The sequence below is a fragment of the Zingiber officinale genome, chromosome 7B (genome assembly GCF_018446385.1).
Source record: "Zingiber officinale cultivar Zhangliang chromosome 7B, Zo_v1.1, whole genome shotgun sequence".
NCBI classification, from domain to species: domain Eukaryota; kingdom Viridiplantae; phylum Streptophyta; class Magnoliopsida; order Zingiberales; family Zingiberaceae; genus Zingiber; species Zingiber officinale.
Window position 1 is genome coordinate 110,301,452 of NC_055999.1, and position 23,365 is coordinate 110,324,816.

At 38.8% G+C, this 23,365-nt stretch overlaps 2 protein-coding genes across 8 annotated transcripts in view; both read left to right on the forward strand.

Moving 5' to 3' along the window:
* The first annotated feature begins 7,358 nt into the window (after positions 1-7,358).
* Positions 7,359-9,960, forward strand: LOC122006887. 3 transcript variants are annotated; one of them, XM_042562570.1, is made up of 5 exons: positions 7,401-7,561; positions 7,636-8,731; positions 8,861-8,942; positions 9,029-9,188; positions 9,905-9,960. In XM_042562570.1, the coding sequence occupies exons 2-5, from the start codon at positions 7,917-7,919 to the stop codon at positions 9,943-9,945; spliced, it is 1,098 nt and encodes a 365-aa protein (XP_042418504.1). In that variant the 5' UTR covers positions 7,401-7,561; positions 7,636-7,916; the 3' UTR covers positions 9,946-9,960. The 3 variants fall into 3 exon arrangements, with proteins under 3 accessions (XP_042418503.1, XP_042418502.1, XP_042418504.1); XM_042562569.1 differs by lacking the exon at positions 9,905-9,960 and having other exon boundaries at positions 7,359-7,508; positions 9,029-9,347; XM_042562568.1 differs by lacking the exon at positions 9,905-9,960 and having other exon boundaries at positions 7,400-7,561; positions 9,029-9,347.
* Positions 9,961-12,435: 2,475 nt separating this feature from the next.
* LOC122006888 (exocyst complex component 5-like) overlaps positions 12,436-23,365 on the forward strand; it is a 45,577-nt gene continuing 34,647 nt past the window's right edge. For all 5 annotated transcript variants that reach the window (XR_006118788.1, XR_006118786.1, XR_006118787.1 and 2 more), the window contains exons 1-3: positions 12,436-12,682; positions 12,752-12,979; positions 13,068-13,142. Coding sequence is in view for 1 of the 5 variants with exons in the window: in XM_042562571.1 (XP_042418505.1) it covers positions 12,620-12,682; positions 12,752-12,979; positions 13,068-13,142 (366 nt within the window). In the remaining 4 variants the exon portion in view is untranslated. The remainder of the gene's footprint in view (positions 12,683-12,751; positions 12,980-13,067; positions 13,143-23,365) is intronic.

Sequence of the window (23,365 nt, forward strand, 5' to 3'; positions counted from 1 at the left end):
TCTTCAACCAGCCATCCACTTCACAGTGGGGCATGTTTTGAAGTGTTAGGGTTGGCCCTGGGACGGATTTGCGGGGCACTGAGAGCGAATGTATTTATCTTTTGTCATCATGTTTTGAAATATTAGGGGAGTGATGCAACTCTTCTTAGCCCCTATATTTGTACGTGTGTGGCAAGAAAGAGCAAGGCTCCATGAAAGAGAAGAGTTTGAAGAAGACATGGGCTTCCACTATTGATCTTCGTAGGAGTTTGGATCGATCAAAGCTTCAAAAATTAGTATTTGTAGTCTTTGAATCTCCAAAATAAAACAAAGGTCGACCAACTGTTTTATAACGTGCTATGCTCCTCCGAGTAAACTTAATCGTAGATATTCAAATATTAGATTGTAGAAAATACCGTCTAACACATCTTTTTAATTTATTAGGATGTCAATTCATCCTTCATTCGATTTTACTTGACTTGTAGAGGTGGCATCAACTTACTCTCGATTTGACTTGGACGTAGAAGTTTCTTCTTGTTCCGATGTCAATGAATGTCGCTCCCCCATAATCCTAGAGGTGGAGGCCTCTTCATCTTCATTCTCATGCACATGAAACAAAGAGTATGCTCCCTCTTTGCCTTTATTATTACACTCCATTGAGGATGGATCTTCTTGAATCTCCTCCTCAGATATTGAGCACCTCTCAACCTCCTAATCCTCTTCCTCTCGATCCAATGAGTTGCGTTTTTTTTTTATTCTTCTTGATTTGGTGTAGTAGAGGGTTCTTCATGGATTCTTGCCAACCTGCACCAAAGCTCCTTGGCATTTTGAAATTCTCTAATTTTGCAAACAATAGTGCTAGGTAATAAACTAACTAATAATTTGGTTACCTTACCATTTACCTTGCACCTTTGAATTTGTTCCTTGCTCCAATTGTTCTTCTTGATAATTTTGCCTTTTGAATTTTTTGGAGCTTTAAAGCCTTCCATTAGAGCAAACCATTGCTCTATCTCCATCATCAAGAAATTTTTGATCCTTGATTTTCAAAGCTCAAAACTTATCATTGTGGATGGTGGAGGCATCCTTATGTCGAATCCGAGTTCATCTCGCAAATCCATCTTGAAGTTGAGCATTTTGATGAAGTCTTTGACTTGATAAAATTGGGACTTCAACTTCTTCTTCCTTTAGCTCGTTGCCCTTCTAGTGATAAATTCGGTGAAGAGCGACTTTGCTCTGATACCAATTATTGGATCACTTTGGGAGCTAGAGGGGGTGATTAGCTCCGTTTGCTTGGTCAATGAGTTGTTGCAGCAGAAAACACTTAAGCAAACGCTAATGCCGAGATTTACTTGGTATTCACCTCAAATGAGATGACTACTCTAAAGATCCGACCCTCTCTCACGCATCCACTATGAATACACTCATTCTCGGAAACACTCCGGAGGTGGAGAAGCCTCGTACAAACTCTCAATATAGCAAGAATACAAGAGAAGCAAATACAAATGAAATCTTACAAGATTTACAACAGCCCCCAGGGCGTAGCGCAGACGGTGGGCGCATGGTATCTCTGGCGTAATAGCCAGGGGTCGATTCTCAGGAACTGACGACCTGGGGTTTACCCCGCCATGCGCCTATGGCCTGTGTACCTGCATGAACCTCCCTCCATATCCATGGAGCCGGCACTAGGGGGGCCGCTAAGGTAGCGGATCTACCTTTTTTACAAGATTTACAACAATATAACCCTAGCTTGCTTTCTTCTTATTTAGAAATGCCTTTTGATATTTGGAAATGCATTAGCACTTTGCTCCAAGAAACTTCAAGAACTGACAGTGAGAATCGAAGAAGAAGAAGATGTGTATATAAGAGTAACGAAACAGCGCACACATCAACACTTTTATCGTGCTCTTTAGGCGCCTTAATCGACTACCACGTCAACAACCTGTATAATAATTATTTTTCTAAAGCGTAATCGATTATCGCATGCCTAATCAATTAAGCATGCTTCTATTTCGCAAGCATGACCCGTAAGCGATTAAGCATCCCTACTTAATCGCTTACCAAACTCTCTGTGCATTTGTGAATTCCTAGCTTAAGCGATCAAGTTTATCGCTTATCAAGCTTAAGTGATTAGGGCAATCGCTTAAGTTATGATAATCGATTATCCTAATCGATTACCAAACCCTAACTTCCAAATCTAAGTCTAGGGTTCCTTTACCCAACATCCGGTCAACCGTGACCTATTGGGACTCCTGCTTGCCTAGCATCTGTCAATCTTGACCTGTTGTGACTTCTTTACCAAATGTCTGATCAATCCTTTGACTCACTTTGACTTACCATCTCATGCCAAGTGTTCGATCTACCTTGACCCACTTGGACTTCCAATCACCAGGTGTCCAGTTAACTATTGAACCACCAGGACTTTCAACTGTCTAACTTCACTCACTAAGACTTTTCATTTGCTTAGCTTCACTCACCAGAGTTTTTTCAACTGTTTGACTTTACTCATCAGGACTTTCCTATCTACCTACCTTCACTCACCAAGACTTTCACCTGACTTCACTTATCAGGATTTTCCAATCTACCTAGCTTCACTCACTGGACTTTCTAATCAAGTATCTGGTCAACTTTGACCTACTCGACTCTTCTTCTTCTGTCAACCATCTTGTTGGTCTTGTTCTTGCCTAACCTCCCGTTAGGACTTTCCAAATCAAGAATACAGTCAACTTTGCCCCACTTGACTTTTCTCACATTAAATTGGTCAACCTTAACCAATCTCCCCAAACGAACAATTACACTTGCAATCTCCATATATGGTCAAACATCAAAACTCAAATATCAAGACTAAAACTTGAGTTAACTCAAGCTTAGTCAAACTGGTTAACCTTGACCTAAGGAAATTGCACCAATAATTGACTTATATTCAATCATCTCAGACCTATCCTTCCTAGGAGATATTTTGCTAAGGACACCCATAATAGAGATATTTGGAAGAGATATTTCTCTAAATATCTCTCATTGTCGAGATAGGTGATGGGGATATTCAGAAATCACCGAGCATAATTCTTTACCCGGTGATTTCTCTCCACGGTGGCATTTTAATAATAATAATAATAATAATAATAATAATAATAATAATAAAGAAGTGAAGATGTTGTTGCAGCAGCAGGAGCTTTGTTTTTTTTTTATATATTTTAATAAAGTTGGTGAGATATTTAATTATGGAATGTAAGATATTTAAGAATAAGATATTTGGTAGGTAGGTCCATAAATATTTAGTTGGGGGATATTTGATTGTGAGATTTGAGATATTTGAGGAGTGAGATATTTGGTTGATAATGTGGACATGGGGACCACAAATATTTGGGAGAAATACTCCCTTCCATTGTGGAAACCTCCATGGCTAAGAAGACTTGAATACCTCAAGTTTAAGGAGACTTACACTCGAGCTATATTGAGAATTGCATTGACATGTAAAAAAACTACATGAAGTCTCATACCATGTCACATCCGATGAACTAGTTATCCTTAACTAGCATTCACATGTTAACTCTTAACATTCCTATGTTTCCGACCAGCAAAAATCGACTGCTTAAATAAACTAAGAAGTATAACATGTACTAATCTCACAGAATTAACGATGTTCAACATCATCAATTCATTGACTAGCGAAGATTTTAGTACGTACATAATTACACATGATGAGATATCCACTAGTCGTAATTCAATCACAATTTCTATCATATTATATTTTTGTATTATGAACTTCATTAATTAAATTTAAAATCAAATCACATACATATAGACCAAATAATAAATTTTATTTATCAAATAAATAAAAAAATATTATACATATAGATAAAATAGTAAATTTTATTTATCAAATAAATAAAAAAATATTATACATATAGATAAAATAGTAAATTTTATTTATCAAATAAATAAAAAAATATCATAAATAACAATAGAAGGATCATTTTGAAAAAAGACATATTATTAAAATTGTAAAATATATACGAATAGCAATTAAAGGGTCTTTGAAATTGGATCAAATTAGAACTACACTCCAACAATTTCAGGTCCATATAAATGATTAAGCCAAATCTATATGGATTAAAGTGAAATAAATTGGGAAAAAGACAGAGGATGAAAAAGAAACCATTTTTAAATTTGGTTAGTTCAAGTGCAAGAGAATAGAAGGAATCGACAGTCTCCAAGGAACATAATACATGGACGCTACTTCAATTTAAGCATTAGTTTATTAGTTTAGATAAATGCATATGTGGATCTAAATTGGCTAAAATTTAAAAACAAAGGCATAAAATGACTTCAAAAAGTCTAATTATTCGGAAGTAGGGATGAAACAAAAGATGGATTGCACATCTATTGTAAAATAACGAACAAATAAATTAAAAAAAAATCTATCTGTAGATTATATTTTGAGAAATTTTATATATTTAAAATTAGATAAAATGAACTTTCCTTCCTACACGTGCCTACTAGAATCTCTCCCATTGCCACGATGTCACTTGCTCATGAGAGAGGCAACTCGGAGCCATAAACCGCCTCGCTCACACCCACGAGATTCCATGAGTCTATTCTTTTTTCCTTCCCCTCTCATTGTTCTTCTTTTATTTTTCTCTAAGATTTTTCTTTTACGTTATATTCCTTTCCATCTTTAATCCACATTTCAGAGTAAACAGAGCAAAAGGAACATAATAATAATAAAAAAAAATCAATTAATGGTTTTAACTGGAAAAATAATATATAGAACTAAACTAATAAAAATTATATATATATATATGCACGTTCTTGATATCCTGGGTGATATCCAACGCATGGGGACGCCTCTCTATATTGAAGGCGCCCACGAATGTAGGGCAGGGCAAAATCTGTCTCTCCTTTTCTAAGGATCAAAGGAGTTTTTTTGAAAAAAAAAATATAGAAAAACTTAAATTTGTATAATAATTTTAACTAAAATTATTACATAAAACTTTGACAAGTCAAAATTATAAAATGAAAATATAAAACAACTCAAAAAATTCTAAGAAATATTAAGTAATGCGTGCTTGTTTATGATTTTTAATAATTATAGACTAATATAGCAATTTTGATTAAAACTATAACGTAGATTTAAAGTAGATAAAAAATTCTAAAAAATAAAGATACAAAACAATGGGAGAGGTTCCAATGTGCGTTTATTTATAAAATTTGACAAGATAGATTTATATAACAATTGTTATATAAAATATAGAAAACTTCGAAAAAGTAAAATCAAGAAAGTCCAAAATTGGTACTTATTTTGGGATTTCTATATGTTTAAATCGGTACTTATTCAAAATCATTAGACAATCTTCTAAGGACTTCAAAGAATATAAATCCTGCAACAAGACAAAGCATGTCCTCTCCAAATCTTAAAAATCCTTGTGACAAAGTCAAACTCCAAAAACAGACATCATAAATCTCTCTAAGCATTTCATACTAAAGTTTTGAATATATTTCAATCTACTCCAACTTTTTGCCTTCTCTAAAAAAACATTAAAACAGTGGAACAGACTAATAATAAGTCTTAAAGGGGATTTGGATGGCGTCAACTTTTGTTCTGATGCCATTTCCCATATTTCGTACAGAGACGTGAAAGAACCCGGAAGGAAACAAAAGCAAGCAAAGACCAGCCTCAAATAAAAGCAAAAAAGAAAAAAAAAAAGAAAAAGAGATAAAAATGGAAGAAGGCCAAATTTTGCAATATTTTTTTTGTAAACATATTAAATACACAATAATTGAACTTATTGACCCAATAGTTTGATATATGATTCACCGGATCATTTTGGTCATTACTCAGGATCTGATAATTAGAATACTCTTGATATAAAGTTCATGCAATAATTAACCTATGCAGAACCTCTATGATTCCTCCCAGTCTCATGTGACTCCATCGTCCTGTTCCTCTCGGGTCTCAATATATCATCACCACTCTGCCACCAGCAATAATAACACCAGCAGGCAGCAGGCAGCTGCAAGAAACCCTGGTATCTACTGCCAGTATTCACTACTCGTGACAGAGACAACAAGTTCACTCAATTTATTCTCTCTATTAATTTAAACCTCCCATCATATAAATTTGGTAGAGCCCACAGGGGTTAGAGTTAGGATTTAAGATTATTATAAAATATTTAAGGAAATAAATAAGATAATAAAATTTGAATCATAATATATAAGCTTTGCGTCAGATTTACCTAATAGAACTCCATCCACTGAATATAAACGCTAAATGAGCCAACTCATTCAAGTCGAGTAGGATTGACAGACCTGGATCTGAAATGGATTTGTTGGTTAACCCAATTGAATTAGCCAGTTCAGCGTCTGACGAGAAAAGAGCTCTGGTCAGCAGAGCTTAGCGACTTGTAGAGTTGTAGGTGGGTCCCGGCGTCAGCATGTGCTTCTTACTCCATCACAAACACGCATGACACAGACCACGTGGAGACAGCTTCCCCGCCCTCGCCAAGCAGATCCACGCTCCCGACACCTGCCAGCCAACGGCTAATAAGTTAATGGTGGTGTAACAGTAGCCGTTAAAACTCCAACAGAGCACTGATTAAAGAATGCTGGATCCCATTCGGTGATCCAAAACCTTTTTAAAGCATTTTATTGTTGGGGGTTATTTCTTGATTGATTGAGTAGCCGAAACAAGGCCGGAAAAGAATAAATTTATAGATGATTCAATTGAATGCTGTATGAAATCAAGAAATATGATTGGAAATAAATAGTTTAGCACATGACATGTTATGGAAAAGAAAAAGTATTTATGATCACATGATTCAATAAACCACAAGTGTCAGAACAGGGTTTGACCAAAAGTTGATAAAAGTTTCATAATCTGTTTAGAGAAGTATCCAAAGACTAGAATTTGCATCTGATTGTGAAGAAAAATATGCAATGCAATGTTCAAACAATGAAAGAAACTAGTTAAATGGTACCAAGGAAATGTTCTGTTGAACATGACCCCCAATAAATATGCATCGATTAGAGATGAACAATAAGCAAAACAATCTTTAAGAAGCTTAATTCTGAACACTTACCTTCTCTGCTCATAGTTTAGTAACACCAGTGAAATGGGGGACCAGAAGTCATAATAAAGACACTGAGACAGTGCCCTGACTGCTATAATTTTTTTTCCCCCTCCATCACATTGCAGCCTCAGTTCATAGAGATTCCTCTTTCTTCCTTTGAGGCACCTTTTCTAGGGTGAGAAAAGTTCTCTGTTTCCAAAGTGTGATAATTCCATCTTTTTCACTCCACAGAGCCTATCTCCACATTTCCATTCCCCCACGTCCTTCCCCTACACTAACATCCATGCTGCAGCCTTTGTCCTCTCCTATTCCACCAGATCTCGATCGCTCGTGGCTTTGGAGATCTCAATGACCAAGACTTTTGAGCATGTATGCTCGAGCTGTCATTATACTTTCAAAGGGATGAGTTTCCACTGGACGTTGGTGTCTCTGTTTTCTCTTTGAGAAAATTTCTATGACCAAGTGAGTCCAGTGCAGCTAGAAAAACTCTACTCCCTTCCGAAATTTGAGCTACCGTAGGTTTGGTTTGATTGAGCAAGAATAATCTTTCTTAGAGAATCCTCAACAAGGTTTTTTGTCCTTCTTGTAGAGAATGCTCGAGCAGTCAAAAGGCATCTACATTGGAAGTTCTTTGCTCATACCTGATGAGCGAAGCGTAAAAAGCAGAGATCAAAGTGCAGAGAGTTGACAAAGTCCATTACTACTCAGTCTCAGATGTGCTGGTGATTCGCTAGTCAGTATTCTTGCTTCAAGGAACTTATTGTGTTGGAGAGGATCTAAAAGTTGAAATTTTTAAGGGCGCTTGAGATTTCAGTAGCTTCCATAGAAATCGAGCAGTGAATGATCACACTGGCTTAGACTTTGGAGAGGATGAGGCCTGTGGACGGCAAGGGGAGCCACTATGAAGCAACTCAGGATCATAACTTTGGCACCAACGCGAGCAACTTCGAGTTGCAAAATGGCAGCAAGCCACTCCGTCGGCACAAAGCCTTGGGATCCCGCACCAAGCCGACGCCCTCCAAGTGGGACGACGCGCAGAAGTGGCTGGTCGGGTTCTCCGGAGGCGAGCACAAGCAGACAGCGAGCAAGCCACGGAACTCCAACGCGGACGACCGCAGGCTGCTAACGTCTTTGTCCCAGAGAGGGAGGGACTCCTGCAGCAGCGCCGACGGGGACGACATAGTTCTTGCGATCGCCGCGCAGGAGGAAGGGGAGACAAAGAAGATCGACTACTGGGGGGCCAGCAAACCGGTGGTGGAGGACGCGGCGGTGGCGGTTCGGTCGATCTGCCTCCGCGACACGGGCACCGAAATGACGCCGATCGCGAGCAAGGAGCCGTCGAGGACAGGGACGCCGCTGCGGGCAACAACGCCGGTGCTGAAAAGCCCGATCTCGTCGAGGTCCTCCACGCCAGGCAGAGGCCTACCAGGCGGGCAGCAACCGGAGGGCCACCAAGCCGCGGCGGGAGCGACGACTATTAGGAGCGTGGAGAGGAGAAGCGGCGTCGTGCCCTATGGGAGGGCGAACGGAGGCGGCGGGGCCAGGGCCTTGAGGGCGGAGGCAGAGATCGATGGCTGCAAGTTGGGCGAGGTCAATGCGGCGGCGGAGAAAGAGACGAACCCTAATTCGCTGGAATCCCGAGCCGTCGCCTGGGACGAAGCCGAGCGGGCAAAATTCATGGCTAGGTTCGCAAATAAATATTTTTAAATAATTAAATTTCTAATTACTTATATTTTTAAAAATGATATAAAAAATATCATTTAATTTTTATTCATTGCTTTGCTAAACCATTCTCAATATATATACATCTATAGATACAAACGCGAAGAGGTGAAAATACAAGCATGGGAAAATCATGAGAAAAGAAAGGCTGAATTAGAGATGAGGAGGATGGAGGTACTCCATAACTCATACACTTTATCGATATTTTTCTTGCCAAAATAAGTATAGTGTCGATACAAAGTTAGAGACTTCGCTTGTAGGTTAAGGCCGATAGAATAAAGTCACGGGCCCAAGAGAGATACACGAACAAGTTGGCGGCCGCACGGAGAGTAGCGGAGGAGAAGCGTGCGAACGCGGAGGCAAAATTGAACGAGCGAGCTGCGAGAACCACAGAGAAAGCGGATTTCATTAGAAGGACAGGTCATCTTCCTTCTTCTTTCTTCTCCTTCAAGTTGCCTTCTCTTTGTAATTGAAACTTGAAAGGGCATTGTTCCTTAATTATAATTTGTATCGATTTGTGTCTTAGGAAAATATTGTAATATTATTTTCGCTAAAATAAATGTTTCCTTAGTTCTACTATTTGCATGAAATGTTTTATTTTATTCAACTACATTTCATAACTAAAATTATGACTTTGAGTTTGAGTTTGAGTTGAAGCATGCAGCCTATGTCCAACTCTACTTCGATTCTTTAGAATATTTTTTGTGGGGGTAGCTCAGGCAAGTGCTCAAAAACTCTTCAAGAGCTTTTATGCGTGTGCTAAAATTTAAAAATATTACTTTATTATTTATGTACGAAAATATGCTATTTATGGGCATTTCGTGTTAGGTCTCTAGTCGATCGAATGCATCAAAGCTCTCCGTAGTTATTAAAGACAACCAATTTGGCCTGTCAAGTTAACTAGTTTTGTAAGACACGCATGCATCTGAGGCGGAAGTAGGATATTAATTTAGGTAATGGCGTAGTTAGGATCTCATCACTTGTCTTGAGTTAAATCTTAGTTTAATTTCTCCATCACTCGCTTTTGGTCTAAATCTTAGTTTAATTTCTCTTATCTTGGAATTTACATAGAACCTATTATCTAAAATAATATTATCAAAGATGGTTGTTATATGAAAATTAGCTGGGTTGCCCAGGGCTGGAACCCAATTCAACCCCGCCCTGGCTACGCCATTAAATACAAGCACGGTCACTCACGTCATCCAATGAGGCAATGGCATAGCTGCGTGGCATCGACGTTTGAATGAGCAATGACGGAGCTGATGAACTCCAACGAGGTGAGACACGTGGAGCTAAGGAAGAGTTAGCTGTCGTGGCTTAAACAGGATGGTCCAACAAAGCAACCTCGAGAAGCTCCCCTATCTTAAGTGCACAGTGAAAGAGATGCTCTACATGCACCCTTCTATCATGCTATTGCTACTGCGACGGAGGAGAGCCAAGTGACGAGGTTACTTAGGAGACGTTTGGTATGAGCATGGGAATGAGAATCAGAATGTGAATTATTATATTATGGAATGGAAATGGATATGAGCATAGATATCATTCTTAAAAGTAATGTTTGGTTAGTTGCATACTTTCTATCGGAATAAATCAATATTTCCTTTTTTACCCTTAAAGGAAAATAAGAAAAAAAAAATAGATGTGAGAGAAAAATATGATGAAAGAGAATGATGAGAGAGAAAGTATAATGAGAGAGAAAGTGTGATGAGAAAGAATGAAGAGAGAGAAAGTGTGATGAGAGAAAATGAGAAAAGAGAGTGTGATAGAAGAGAGTATGATGAGAGAAGATGAGAGATAAAATATGATGTGAGAGAAATTATGATGGGAGAGGATGAAGAGATAGAAAATGTAATGAGAAAAAATGAGGGTAGAGAGAGTGTGTGATGAGAGAGATTGAGGAGAGAGAAAGTATGATGAGAGAGAAAGTGTGATGAGAAAAAAAAAGAACAGTGAGTGTGATGGGAGAGATTGAGAAGAGAGAAAGTATGATGAGAGAGAAAGTGTGTTGAGGAAAAAAAAAGGGAGTGTGGCAAAAGGCGAAACCCTCGCCCTCAGGGCCCCCGCCGCACCCTGCCCAGGGTCATCACGAGGGAGGTAAATCACGGTAGCTCGGTGGCAAGTACGCAGTGGGCCGAGACTTTTTTGCACAGGGATAGGGAATAAATCCCCGTTGCCCTGCGGACTCGAACTCATGTTCTCAGTGGCAAACTTCCACGCCTTTACCAGCCGAGATAACCCCGTGGGGCAAAAAAAAGGGAGTGTGATAAGAGAGATTGAGGAGAGAGAAAATGTGATGAGAGTGAAAGTGTGATGAGAAAAAAAAAGAGAAAAGAGAGTGTGATGAGAGAGATTGAGGAGAGAGAAAGTATGATGAAAAAAAGAAGGAAGAGAGAGTGATAGAAGAGATTTAGGAGAGAGAAAGTACGATAAAAGAGAAAGTGTAATGAGAAAAAAGAGGAAAGAGAGTGTGATAGGAAAGAGAAAGTGTGTGATAAAATGATGAGAGAGAACAAGGAGAGAGAAGTGATATGAAGAAAAAATAAATAAATAAATTTTGATATTTGATATTAAGGGAGAAAATTTTAGTTTTAGGTCAAGGGTATTTTTGGAATAAGAGAATATTTTGATTGATGAAAATAGGGTAATGACTCATTGAAATGGAGGTACATGGGAATGAGTTATTACCCAATTTCAAGGATTCATTCCCTTATTTGTATTCCTATTCCTATAATTCAAACATTAACAATGACAATCAATGATTCCTATTCCCATTCCCCTAAACTAAACGCCCCCTTAGTTTCAATGTGATCTTGGGATGATGATCAACGTGTGGAAGATTGGGTGACATGTTGCAAAAAAAGTGGAATTGTCATCTTAGCGGTCTCTTGGATCCGACCCCATAAATCATGGTTAAATTGGACAGGAGGGGTGACGGGGGGTCGAGCGAGATTTAAAACGCAACAGATCGAGATTTTACGCCCGTGTGTAACTGGCGACCCTTAACCCTTGAACCTTCGTTGCAAGCGTCAGGCACCCTTCCAGCTGATCCAGCCAGTGCGAGCTGAGATTGGGTGACATGTGTTGGTATGGAAGGAGGTGAGATGCAACGATGAACTTCAAGTAGAATTTCTTCAAGTTCTTTCTTTCAGATCGGACGACAGTCATGTCTAGAGATGTGTGGAACTAGCGGTGGCATAAATAACCCACTACCTAACAGTATAGAGTCTAGTGAATTGAATATACGAGTATATCAAAAAGTATTTAATACCTTCATGAGTTTTAGGTTTCATAAAGATCTATTAAATCAAATCAGATCTCTTAGTCCATAATTCTTGATCTTTTCAGTCTCTACCCACTTTCGGATGTAATTTTTTAGTAAATTAATTTTAAAAAATGAAAATCTAAAATGTCTTAGTTCAATGCATAAATTATAATTTTTTATATTTTTTTATCTTATAAATATATTTAATGAGATTTTTTTTCCAAGAATAAGGAGGGGACTATAAATTATGGACTAGTAAATCTATTAAACCTTATATTATTGTTGTTGAACTGAAATAGGTAGTTTTGTATTTTTAATAAATAGTTATTTTGCAAACTGAACAAGTCCTTTTCTTTCTTTTTTTTTTAATATATTTATTTGGTTGAAATTCTAAATGCCAGCAGAGTGAAAATACTTTTCGCCTTACTCCATCGGATCGACCAAAAGCAGGTGCGAAAGCGACGACGGCCGGCTCGCCGGCGCACGACCTCGGCCCCAACGTAGACCTCGTCTCCGGTCCTCCTTCTGCGACCTCCAATTGAACCTCGCAGTCGCGACCGCTCTTCCAATTTTCTTTCTATCTCCATCTATGGCGTCGGCCAAGGCCTCGGCCGCTACTCTCCCTCTCATCCTAGACATCGAGGATTTCAAGGTGATCTCCTTCTCCTCATCTTTAAATGGGTTTGCAGTTGGGCGATCGAATGTTACCTTGATATTGTAGGGAGATTTCTCCTTCGATGCGTTATTTGGCGGTTTGGTGAACGAGCTTCTGCCGTCATTTCAAGACGACGACGCGGATGGGACGGATAGCACGGGTGTGCCGGACCCCATGCAGAATGGGACTTGGCGAGGCCTTCAGGGTCCGGGTATCCCGATGTTCCCCGCAGTGGAGGAGCTTCTCGCGCTATTCAAAGATTCGTGCAAGGAGTTGGTGGATCTCCGGCAACAGGTGCTGTATCTTATGGAGTACTAGTTTCTTATGCTAGTCCTTGGACTTGTGTGAATGATCTAGAGTACATACGATTTTTTGGTTGAAGATCGATGGGAGACTCCAGAATCTGAAGAAGGATGTTGAGGTCCAAGATGCTAAACATCGCAAAACGCTTGCTGAGGTTAGCCAGAAAATGTTTTTCTAAAAATAGTTCGTTACAAAGAAACCAACTTTCATCAGCTAAACGTGATGTAAACATTTTGTACCTATTCACCTAAGATTATGCTTCTGAAATGCTTTCTAATCATATATTTTTGAGAACGCCATGGAAGATGAACCTTTAGATTTCTTGTAAGTAAAAGCATTTCTGGTCATTGACACTTATGGTTGATGAGCATGGATACAGGGATCATTTATAGTTTATTTGATTAGAAATTATTAGTGGATTTCAGATAATAGGATTAATGATGGATGGAAATGTGATATATGCTGATATAGTCTCTCATATTAGACTGCCATATCTAAAAGTACAGGTTTTGGGGGCAATTTATGCTTGCTAGTGATTTTCACAAAAATGATAACATGGATGCGTCACCTTAGTTTTGTTCTACATGAAAAATTATGGGATTAATGAAAGAAATTTATAATGTCAGACGAGTGAAATATTATTAATTTGCCTTAAGCACTTGAGAAGTATAATTGTGGGACCAACATAAAACTCAACACCTGCTAAGAGCTTGCTTCTCTCTTCAATTTGAAAATAGTGGTTTTTCAATTCCCTGTTTATCACTTTGGGATGAAATGAATAGTTGAATTGCATAGAAGGCTGGATGCGTCTAACTAACTTTAGTGAAAGTATGTTGACGGATGAATTAAGTAATGTTATGCCAATGTTATTTAGTTGTAGTTCATTGCCAGGCTGTGAAAAGTGAGAATTGGTTTTTAAATAATTCATATACCTCTTCACAATCTCTATTGTGAGCCAAGATTGTTGTTTTTGTGCTCACAAACACCTAGGTCAAAGTAACATTGGAACTCAGATAAATTTGTTTTGGGTCCGCATGACAACATGAACATTTGATTGGTTGAAATTCGTATATCCAAATCTCCATTATTGGGAGTTGAGCGTGGGCTTGATACTTTGATCAGTATGAGGTTCTGAAGGTGTCATTGACAACCTGCATTTAAAAATCTTTAGAATATATGGTTGTCAGCCTACTGTTTATCATATGATTATGATCAAATAGGTCGAATCATTATTAGGACAATCTAAAAGGTGGTGCCTTATATGTTTGATTGTGTCTACTGACACTAGAAAGTGTAGGAGAAATAGGAGGTGATACAAGGCACTCGCAACACTCACCACTCTAGGGAAGCCACCAAAGAGTTTAGAGAAATATCAAGAAAATAAATCTTCTAACAAGCTTAAAAGCTCACAATATGTATTTTTTTAATCTCAAAAAATCCCCAACAATACAAAAGATAGCCTTTATAGGCGAAACTTGAAACAACCCTCCAAGATGAGTCAAAATGCATTAATGAAATTTATATTTCCTATGGCCTTGAGAATAACAAGTGAGTTTAACCATGCAAAGTATTAAAGACTTATTTGCTTTCAAGTACCAAGAAGAAAAATCACCAAGAATACCAAAAGTTGGTTGATCCTTTCATATTCCCAAGTAGTATGTTAATCTTTGAATTACCGAGTAGATTAATGTTTCCCGAGTACCATTACAAATCTTACCCAATTAGATTTATCTTTCCTGAGTAGATTAATCTTTCCCAAGTACCAAATCTTTCCCGAGTAGCATGTCTAGTCTAACAGACTTAAATCAAAATGACCATAACTTCCTGTAAGAATATTATTTTTTAGCACCATTTTTTTTTTTGAAAACTAGACATTCATGTCTTTCCAATGATATATGGGTTGCCCTGCAATATATTCCCAATTAAAGCAAATTAATCTTTGAATTTGTTATAAAACATATGGCAACCTCTAGAATGTTTACGTGTCATTCTCCCTCAGTTGGAAAAGATTCGTCCTCGAATCAGAGTTGGGTTCATTATCAATATAAGGAGATGGATCAACAATATTGAAAGTTACGGAAACACCATAACCACTGTGCAACTCAATATCATAAGCATTATCAATCTTTTTCAAAATTATAAAAGAACCATCAACTCTAGGCTGCAACTTTCCATGTTGACTACAAGGAAAACACTCCTTTCTCAAGTGTATCCTAACCAAATCTCCTTCCTTGAAAATTGATTGCTTCCTATATTTATTCACATTTTTTTTATATCTTACATTTTGCTTAACAATCTCTCGTCGAACTTGCTCATGCAATTTCTTGATATACTAAGATGTTCTGATACTAACTTGACGCTGAAAAGTGTAGGAGAAATAGGAGGTGATACAAGGCACTCTCAACACTCACCACTCTAGGAAATTAGAGAAATATTAAGAAGATAAATCTTCTAACGAGCTTAAAAGCTCACAATATGTATTTTTTTAATCCCAAAAAACTGTCCCCAACAATAGAAAAGATAGCCTTTATAGGTGAGACTTGGAACAACCTCCAAAATGAGTTGAAATGCATTAATGAGAATTATATTTCCTAAGGCCTCATTAAATGAGATTTATATTTCCCAAGGCCTTGAGAATGACAAGTGTGTTTAACAATGCAAAGGTATTAAAGACTTATCTGCTTTCAAGTACCAAGAATCAAGGTTTAAAATCTTGACCCGTGCCGAAGTTTCGGTCCAGACCGGAACGATACGATTTCGGTATTGTATCGTGCCGTGCCGATATGGTTTCGGTATTTTTTTTATTTATATATAGTAATTATTAGATAAATATATTTATTGTATATAATTTAAAAAGAAATTGTATATTGATTTTATATAAGTTCTTTATTATTAAACAACTTAATATTGTTAAAAAAATAATTAAATATAGTTTTCTTTAAAGAAAATTGATTTATCAATAACTCGAATTAAAATTGATACATAACTTTTATATTTCTCCAATGTACAGATTAAATAATCATAATTATATAAATTAATATAAAATACTATTTTATATATAATAATTATATAAATTAACTATTTATTTATTTAATAATTTAAATAATATATATTTAAAATAGTAAAAAAATTACAATATCAATTAAACATTAAAATAGTAAAAAAGTATAAAATAATTAAAAAATATGAGAATATAAATTTGATTTATTATATTTTTTATAATTTTTTTTTAAAAATAGAATTTATAAATAAAAATTAAAAACATTAAAAACAATTTCAGAATATTATTTAATAAAATTTATTAAAGTTTTTAAAATTTTAAATATATTTTTTATATTTTATTGGGATAATTTAATTAATATTTATAAAAGTCTCTTTAAAATATCACAATTGGAATGAGACTAAAAATGGGAATTGTTTGATTTATTAAAGGAATATTAGTTTTGCACAGTAACCCTTCCCGCGGTCCGCCATCGCGTTGCGACGCCTTGCAGACGCCATCACCCGCGATGCTGACGCCCAACGGATGCCTCCGACGACCTCGAAGGCCTACGACGGCACTAGAAGCATTCGGCGATGCCTCTGGCGGCACCGGAAGCATCCGGCGACGCCTCCCTGCCGCTTGAGACGCGTGCTCGTGACGTGCCAGTTTCGGTTCGTCAGCGGAACGATAAAAATCATCCATGCCGGGCGGCATAGAACGATATTTCAATCGCTGCCAAGAATACCAAAAGTTGGTTAATCCATTCAAATTCTTGAGTAACATGTTAATTTTTGAATTACCGTGTAGATTAATCTTTCCTGAGTAGCATGTCTAGCCTAATAGACTTTAATCAAAATGGTCATAACTTCATGTAGGAATATTATTTTTGAGCACCGTTTTTTTTTGTTAACAACTAAACATCCATAGCTTTCCAATTATATATGGCTTGTCCTGTAATTTATTCCCAATAAAAGCAAATTAATCTTTGAAGTTGTCATAAAAATATGGTGGCCTCTAAAACGTTTCTGTGTCATCTACAATCAAGGCTAAAATTTTGGTTTTCTTCATAAGGCTTAATCGCAATGGACAACTTTTACTGTTGAAAGTGCAACGAATATACATGTTGTTAGAATAAAATATTTATAAGGGTATTTTTGACTTTTTGTTATATATCTTCTTTCCTATATAAAAGCCTAACTCGTGGCTCCCAAGATACGAGATTTTAGGTTTTGCTTTGAACATGGTATCAGAGCGAGGTTAAAATCCTAATTTCTTTCCTCTTCCCCCGTGCCATCTTTCTGCCGCGCCCCCATCCTGCCTCGCGGGTGTCTCCCGCAGCGCCTGGCAGCTTCTCGATCGTCGGCGTCATTACGCAGCCAGAGCTCTTCGGCGGCCGCTTCCTATCCCGGGACACGGACGCTCCCGCTCGGCGCCGTCACGTCCCTCGTCGGCCTTTCTCTTCTGCAAGTTCTCCAGCGGCGACGGGCTGTCGGCTTCTCCAGCGTGAGGGGGGGGGGAGGGACTTTTCTTCCTCTGGCCTTATCCTTAGTCGCTCGACACCGTTGTTGGTTTTTCTTCTGCCCTAGCTTCTGCCGTTATTCCCTTCTGCCCTTCTTCTGCTCTGTCACCAGCAGCCAACAAGCCCGACGCCAGAAGAAGCAATCTCTTCTAGCAGAAGCAAGCTCAGTTTATCTATTCTGTCACCAGTAGCCAACAAGCCCGACGCCAGAAGAAGCAATCTCTTCCAGCAGAAGCAAGCTCAGTTTATCTATTCTGGCAGTCCGGTTCACAGTTCTATTCATGGTCTACATCTGGCGCCCCAAAGCCAGATACCTCAATCTTTACCAACCATATTACTGCACCCCTTTCTTCCGAGCAGTTGGATGGTAAAAATTATATCTCCTGGGCATCTCACATTGAGCTTTGGCTTGTTGGACAGGGTATGAGACACATCTCACTCAAACTGAAGAAGATGTTCAAGTCGCTGATCGTCCTCTGTGGAAGAAGGTTGACGCTCAGTTGTGTTGTATTATCCGAGCTACATTCCATCTATCTCTTAGGGATGTCTTCCGTACTCACAAAACATGTAAAGCTGTTTGGACACAGGCTCAACAACTCTTTACAAACACCTCTCGACGACTCTATCAAGTTTGTGAAGATCTCATGACCATCCTCAGCGCTCATCAGATTAAGGATTCAATGTCAACTTATCTGAGTTCAGTCTCTAGCCTTCTTTGTGACTTCAATGAACTGCTCCCACCTGCGGCCAATCCTGCTGAAGAGCTTGAAAATTGGAAGAAATTTTTTGTCTCTGACTTTATATGGTCTGCCCACAGATTATTCTCATGTCCGTGATCAAATCCTGGCAGCCCCACAGAAGCTACCATGGACAATACCTGGGCGACTCTCCTTCGTGTCCCAGCCAAAGTCTTGACGATACCTTCTTCCGTTCCTGTCGACTCGTCAGCTTTAGTCTCTCGACACAAAGGACCTCCACCTCGCAAGGGTGGCAAAGGACGTCCTTGGTGTGATCATTGTCATCGACCGGGACACACGATTGATAAGTGTTGGAGTCTACATGGTCGTCCTCCTTGTGCTGCTCAGATTGTTCATAGTTCTGTTGCTTCTTCAGCCCCCACTTCATAGTTAACACCTGATTTGACTCCAACACCTTCCTATACTGACTTTCTGAAATGGTGGATTGTCAGGCTTCTGGTTCCACTGCTACCATTGCAGACGCTGGTACTTCCTTTGCTGGCATATCTCGTTCTTCGGGTCCTTGGATTCTTGATTTTGGGGCCACCGATCATATCACTGGTAATAAATCTCTTTTTTCTTCTCTCACTACTTCTGGTAATTTACCGATGGTCACCATGGCCAATGGTTCCCAAACTCGATCCCAGGGTATTGACATTGTTCATCCTTCTTCATCTCTTTCCATTCATAATGTTCTTTATGTTCCCGGAGCTCCCTTTAATTTATTGTCGATAAGTCAACTTACTCGATCTCTCGATTTTGTCATTTCTTTTACTAACACGCCTGTTTCCTTACAAGACCGGAGTACGGGGAGGATGATTGGCTTCGGATGTGAATCTCATGGCTTATATCGGTTTCAACAACCCTCTTTTGTTAGTTCGACAGCGGCATCTCCACTTCTTATTCATGCTCAGTTGGGACATCCAGGTCTTAATAAGTTGAAACAGTTACATCCTAGTCTTTCTCACTTAGAGTCTTTGCCTTGTGAGTCGTGTCAATTAGGTAAGCATGTTCATAGTTCTTTTTCTCCTCGCATTGAGAGTCGGGCTATGTCTCCTTTTGCTTTGGTTCATTCTGATGTTTGGGGTCCGAGTCGTGTTTCTTCTACAATGGGGTCTAGGTATTTTGTTACTTTTATAGACGATTTTTCCCGTTGTACATGGTTATATCTAATGAAGGATCGTTCAGAATTGTTTTCTATTTTTGAATCCTTTTTCCAAGAAATAAAAACTCAATTTGGTACTTCCCTTCGAACTTTGCAAAGTGATAATGCACGCGAGTATTTATCTACTCAATTTCGTACCTTCTTGACATCTCATGGTGTGTTGCATCGCACGTCTTGCCCTCATACCCCTTAACAGAATGGGGTTGTAGAACACAAGAATCGTTATCTCCTTGAGACCACTCGGACTCTACTTCTCCATTCTCATGCCCCTCATCAGTTTTGGGGTGATGTCGTACTTACTGCGTGTTATCTCATCAATCGCATGCCTTCATCCACTCTCTAGGGTAAAATACCTCATCAGGTACTTTATCCACATCAGTCTCTTCATCCTTTCCCACCTCGGGTCTTTGGTTCTGTATGTTTTGCTCATGCTCTTGATCCCGGCATTGACAAACTCTCTCCTCGGTCTCATAAGTGTGTCTTCCTTGGGTACTCACGGTTTCAGAAAGGGTACAGGTGTTATTCCCCTACTCTTCGTCGGTACTTCATCTCTGCTAATGTCACATTCTTTGACTCGATTTCTTTTTTTTGGGTCTTTTGCTTCACACGCCGAGGTTTCTCCCTCTCCACCTGCACCAGTAACTATCTTTTGTCCTCCGGAGGCGCTTCTATCACCTCCAGCCTCATCTCCTCCTTTGCAGGTTTATCAGCGTCGTCCTCGTTCTGCTTTGCCGCCGACCAACACTGACACTGTTGGGTCTTTCAGGCCGCGAAAATCGCTTTTTCGCGTCGCGGAAATCCCGAAGCCCCAAGCCACCGGATCCGTGCGAAGTAGAAATAAAACAAAAAATACGAGTACGAGTTTCTAATCTAGATCTACACTAGATTTACAAAGAGGAAACCCTTTATACCTTCGATGCGTGCCCTTTTCGTATCTCGCTCGTCCAAGGAGATGCCGGATCTCAAGTTGTCAAAGTAGACAACTCTCTAGAAGTATCCACACGAACTAATTAGGTGGAGAAGACCAAACAATAGGTGTGCTAGCACCTAGATGGTGTTCGGCCAAGAGAGGAGAGGAGAGGAAGAGCAAGAAGAGAGAGCACTTGAGGAAGAAGAAGATATAAATGACACTTGAATGAAAATGAATTCATTCATTTCACAAAAGTGGCCGGACACTTTCACAAAAGTGTAACCCCCATTTTGCATTAAGTGTGGCCATTAAAGAGATTTGTAACCTCCATAAGGTGGCACACACATGTGCTAAACATGATGATGTGACACCTCATCATTGGCCACTTAATGCCAAGTCACAAATGATGTGGCATAAAGTCAAGTCAAACTTGACTCTTCCTCTTCCTCTCAAGTCAAGTCAAACTTGACTTAATCTCTCTCATGGTTGATTTAATCCAACCATTTAATTCAAGCCAATTTAATATAATGAATCTAATTCATTTAATTAAATTGATTCAATGAGTCATAATCTAAATTAGACTTATTGAACACATGAATCAACTTGAGTCCAACTCAATTAGCCCAATTAGGATTACTCTTAATCCAATTTGATTCATCAAATGAATCTAATCCTCTTGGTTCATCATATGAACCTAATCTCTATCTAATTGTCTTTAGTGTGTGACCCTATAGGTTCTTGTAACGTTGGCAATGCCCCTAAACCCATTTAGGAGCATAAGTAATGAGCGGTATCTAGCAACACATCATTACTACCCAAGTTACAAGAATGTTGAGATCCAACATCACCTTGTGACTACTAATTGTGACTCCTCACAATATATGACAAGTGTCCTTCTATCCTAGACATCTAGATTGATCAATGTGAGGCATAGACCGTGTCATCCTCTAATCAATCTAAATCTTGAACTCCAAGTAGACTCACTCGATCAAATGAGCTCAATATCTCATATTGATTCATTTGGGCATGGCCATGCACTTCGTGGTCTCACTCTATCAAGAATATTAATGTCGCTCCCGTCATATAGGAGGGATAGATCCCATCTACATCACTCACATCCCTCTGCATAATTCGTTACATACCCTGTAATATCCTTTATAGTCCACCCAATTCGACGAAACCAAAGTACATAACTCCTTATGTAGGGATCCATGGTGACTTGTCTAAGGACTAGTAGTCATACTAATACCACACGAGAAAGTATATGACACTCATATAACGATCCACGATACTTTCTCGGGTCATTCGATATACATTCTCGTCGATACTCGTGTATCGACTTGATATCCGTATCCATGGCTTGTGAGATCAAGTTATCGAGTTGACCTACATGCTAGTCTCGTCGCTTTAACATTGTCCCTGAATGTTAATACTCGACTAGGAATGATTAAGAGTAGTGTTCCCTATATCATCTCACTATCGGTTCAACTAACCAATTGATATAGGTGAGAATCTTCTACTCAAGGACGCTATTATACTTAGTTTATTTGGCACCAATACAAGTAAGTATAATAACCAAAAAACAAATGCCTTTATTTATATAAGAATATGATACAACAAGTCCATAATACAATTATCAAATGATTGGCTCTAGGGCTCTAACTAACAGACACTGCCGTGGGCACATCTTTGGAGCCAAGTCCTTCGTCATTTCCTCCGGTCCCATCTCCTGACTCTGATATTCTTATTGCACTTCGAAAGGGTTTGCGCTCCACTCGTAATCCTTCTCCTCACTATGTTTCTTTGAGCTATCATCGTCTTTCTCCATCCTATTATTATTGTCTTCCTTGTCGTCTGTTTCTCTTCCAAAGACTGCAGGTGATGCCTTTGCCCATCCAGGATGGAAACAGGCTACGCTTGATGAAATGAGTGCCTTACATAGCAGTGGGACTTGGAACCTCGTTCCTCTACCTCCTGGGAAGTCAGTGGTTGGTTGTCGATGGGTGTTTACGGTGAAAGTTGGTGTAGACGGCACTATTGATCGGCTTAAGGCTCGTCTCGTTGCTAAAAGTTATACTCAGGTATTTGGATTGTATTATGGAGACACTTTTTCTCCTGTTGCTAAGATATCTTCTGTGCATCTTTTCCTGTCTATTGCTGCAATTCGTCATTGGCCCCTTCATCAATTGGACATCAAAAATGCATTCTTACATGGCGACCTGCTCGAGGAAGTCTACATGGAGCAACCTCCGTGTTTTGTTGCTCAAGGGGAGTCTTCTGGACTTGTATGTCGCTTGCGAAAATCTTTATATGGTCTCAAGCAGTCACCCAGAGCATGGTTCAGTAGATTTAGTACCGTAATTCAACAGTTTGGCATGGACTCGAAGCGAGGCTGATCATTCTGTCTTTTATCGCCACTCATCTACTGGTTGCATCTATGTAGTGGTTTATGTTGATGATATTGTCATTACAGATAATGATCATCTTGGGATTTCACAAATAAAACATCTTTTCAAACATTTCCAGACAAAGGATCTCGACAAACTCAAATATTTCCTAGGGATAGAAGTGACACAATCTAAAGATGGGATCATTATATCCCAAAGGAAGTATGCAATGGATATTCTGGAAGAAACAGGAATGTTAAACTCTCGACAATCCCATGGATCCTAATGTCAAACTCCTGCCAAATCAGGGGAGCCTCTTTCAGATCTTGAACGGTACAGGCGATTAGTAGGGAAACTAAGCTACTTTACTGTCACTGTTTGGATATCTCATTTGCAATAAGTGTAGTAAGTCAGTTTTTCAACTCTCCATGCAAAGAACATTGGGATGCCGTGACTCGTATTATTCGATATATCAGGGGTGCACTAGGAAAGGGTCTTTTATATGAAGACAAGGGACATACTCAAGTTGTGGGGTATTCTGATGCAGATTGGGCAGGATCTCCCTCTAATAGAAGATCTACTTCTGGATTTTGTATATTTGTCGGAGGTAATCTTGTTTCTTAGAAAAGCAAAAAGCAGAATGTTGTGGCGAGATCCAGTGCAAAGGCAGAATATC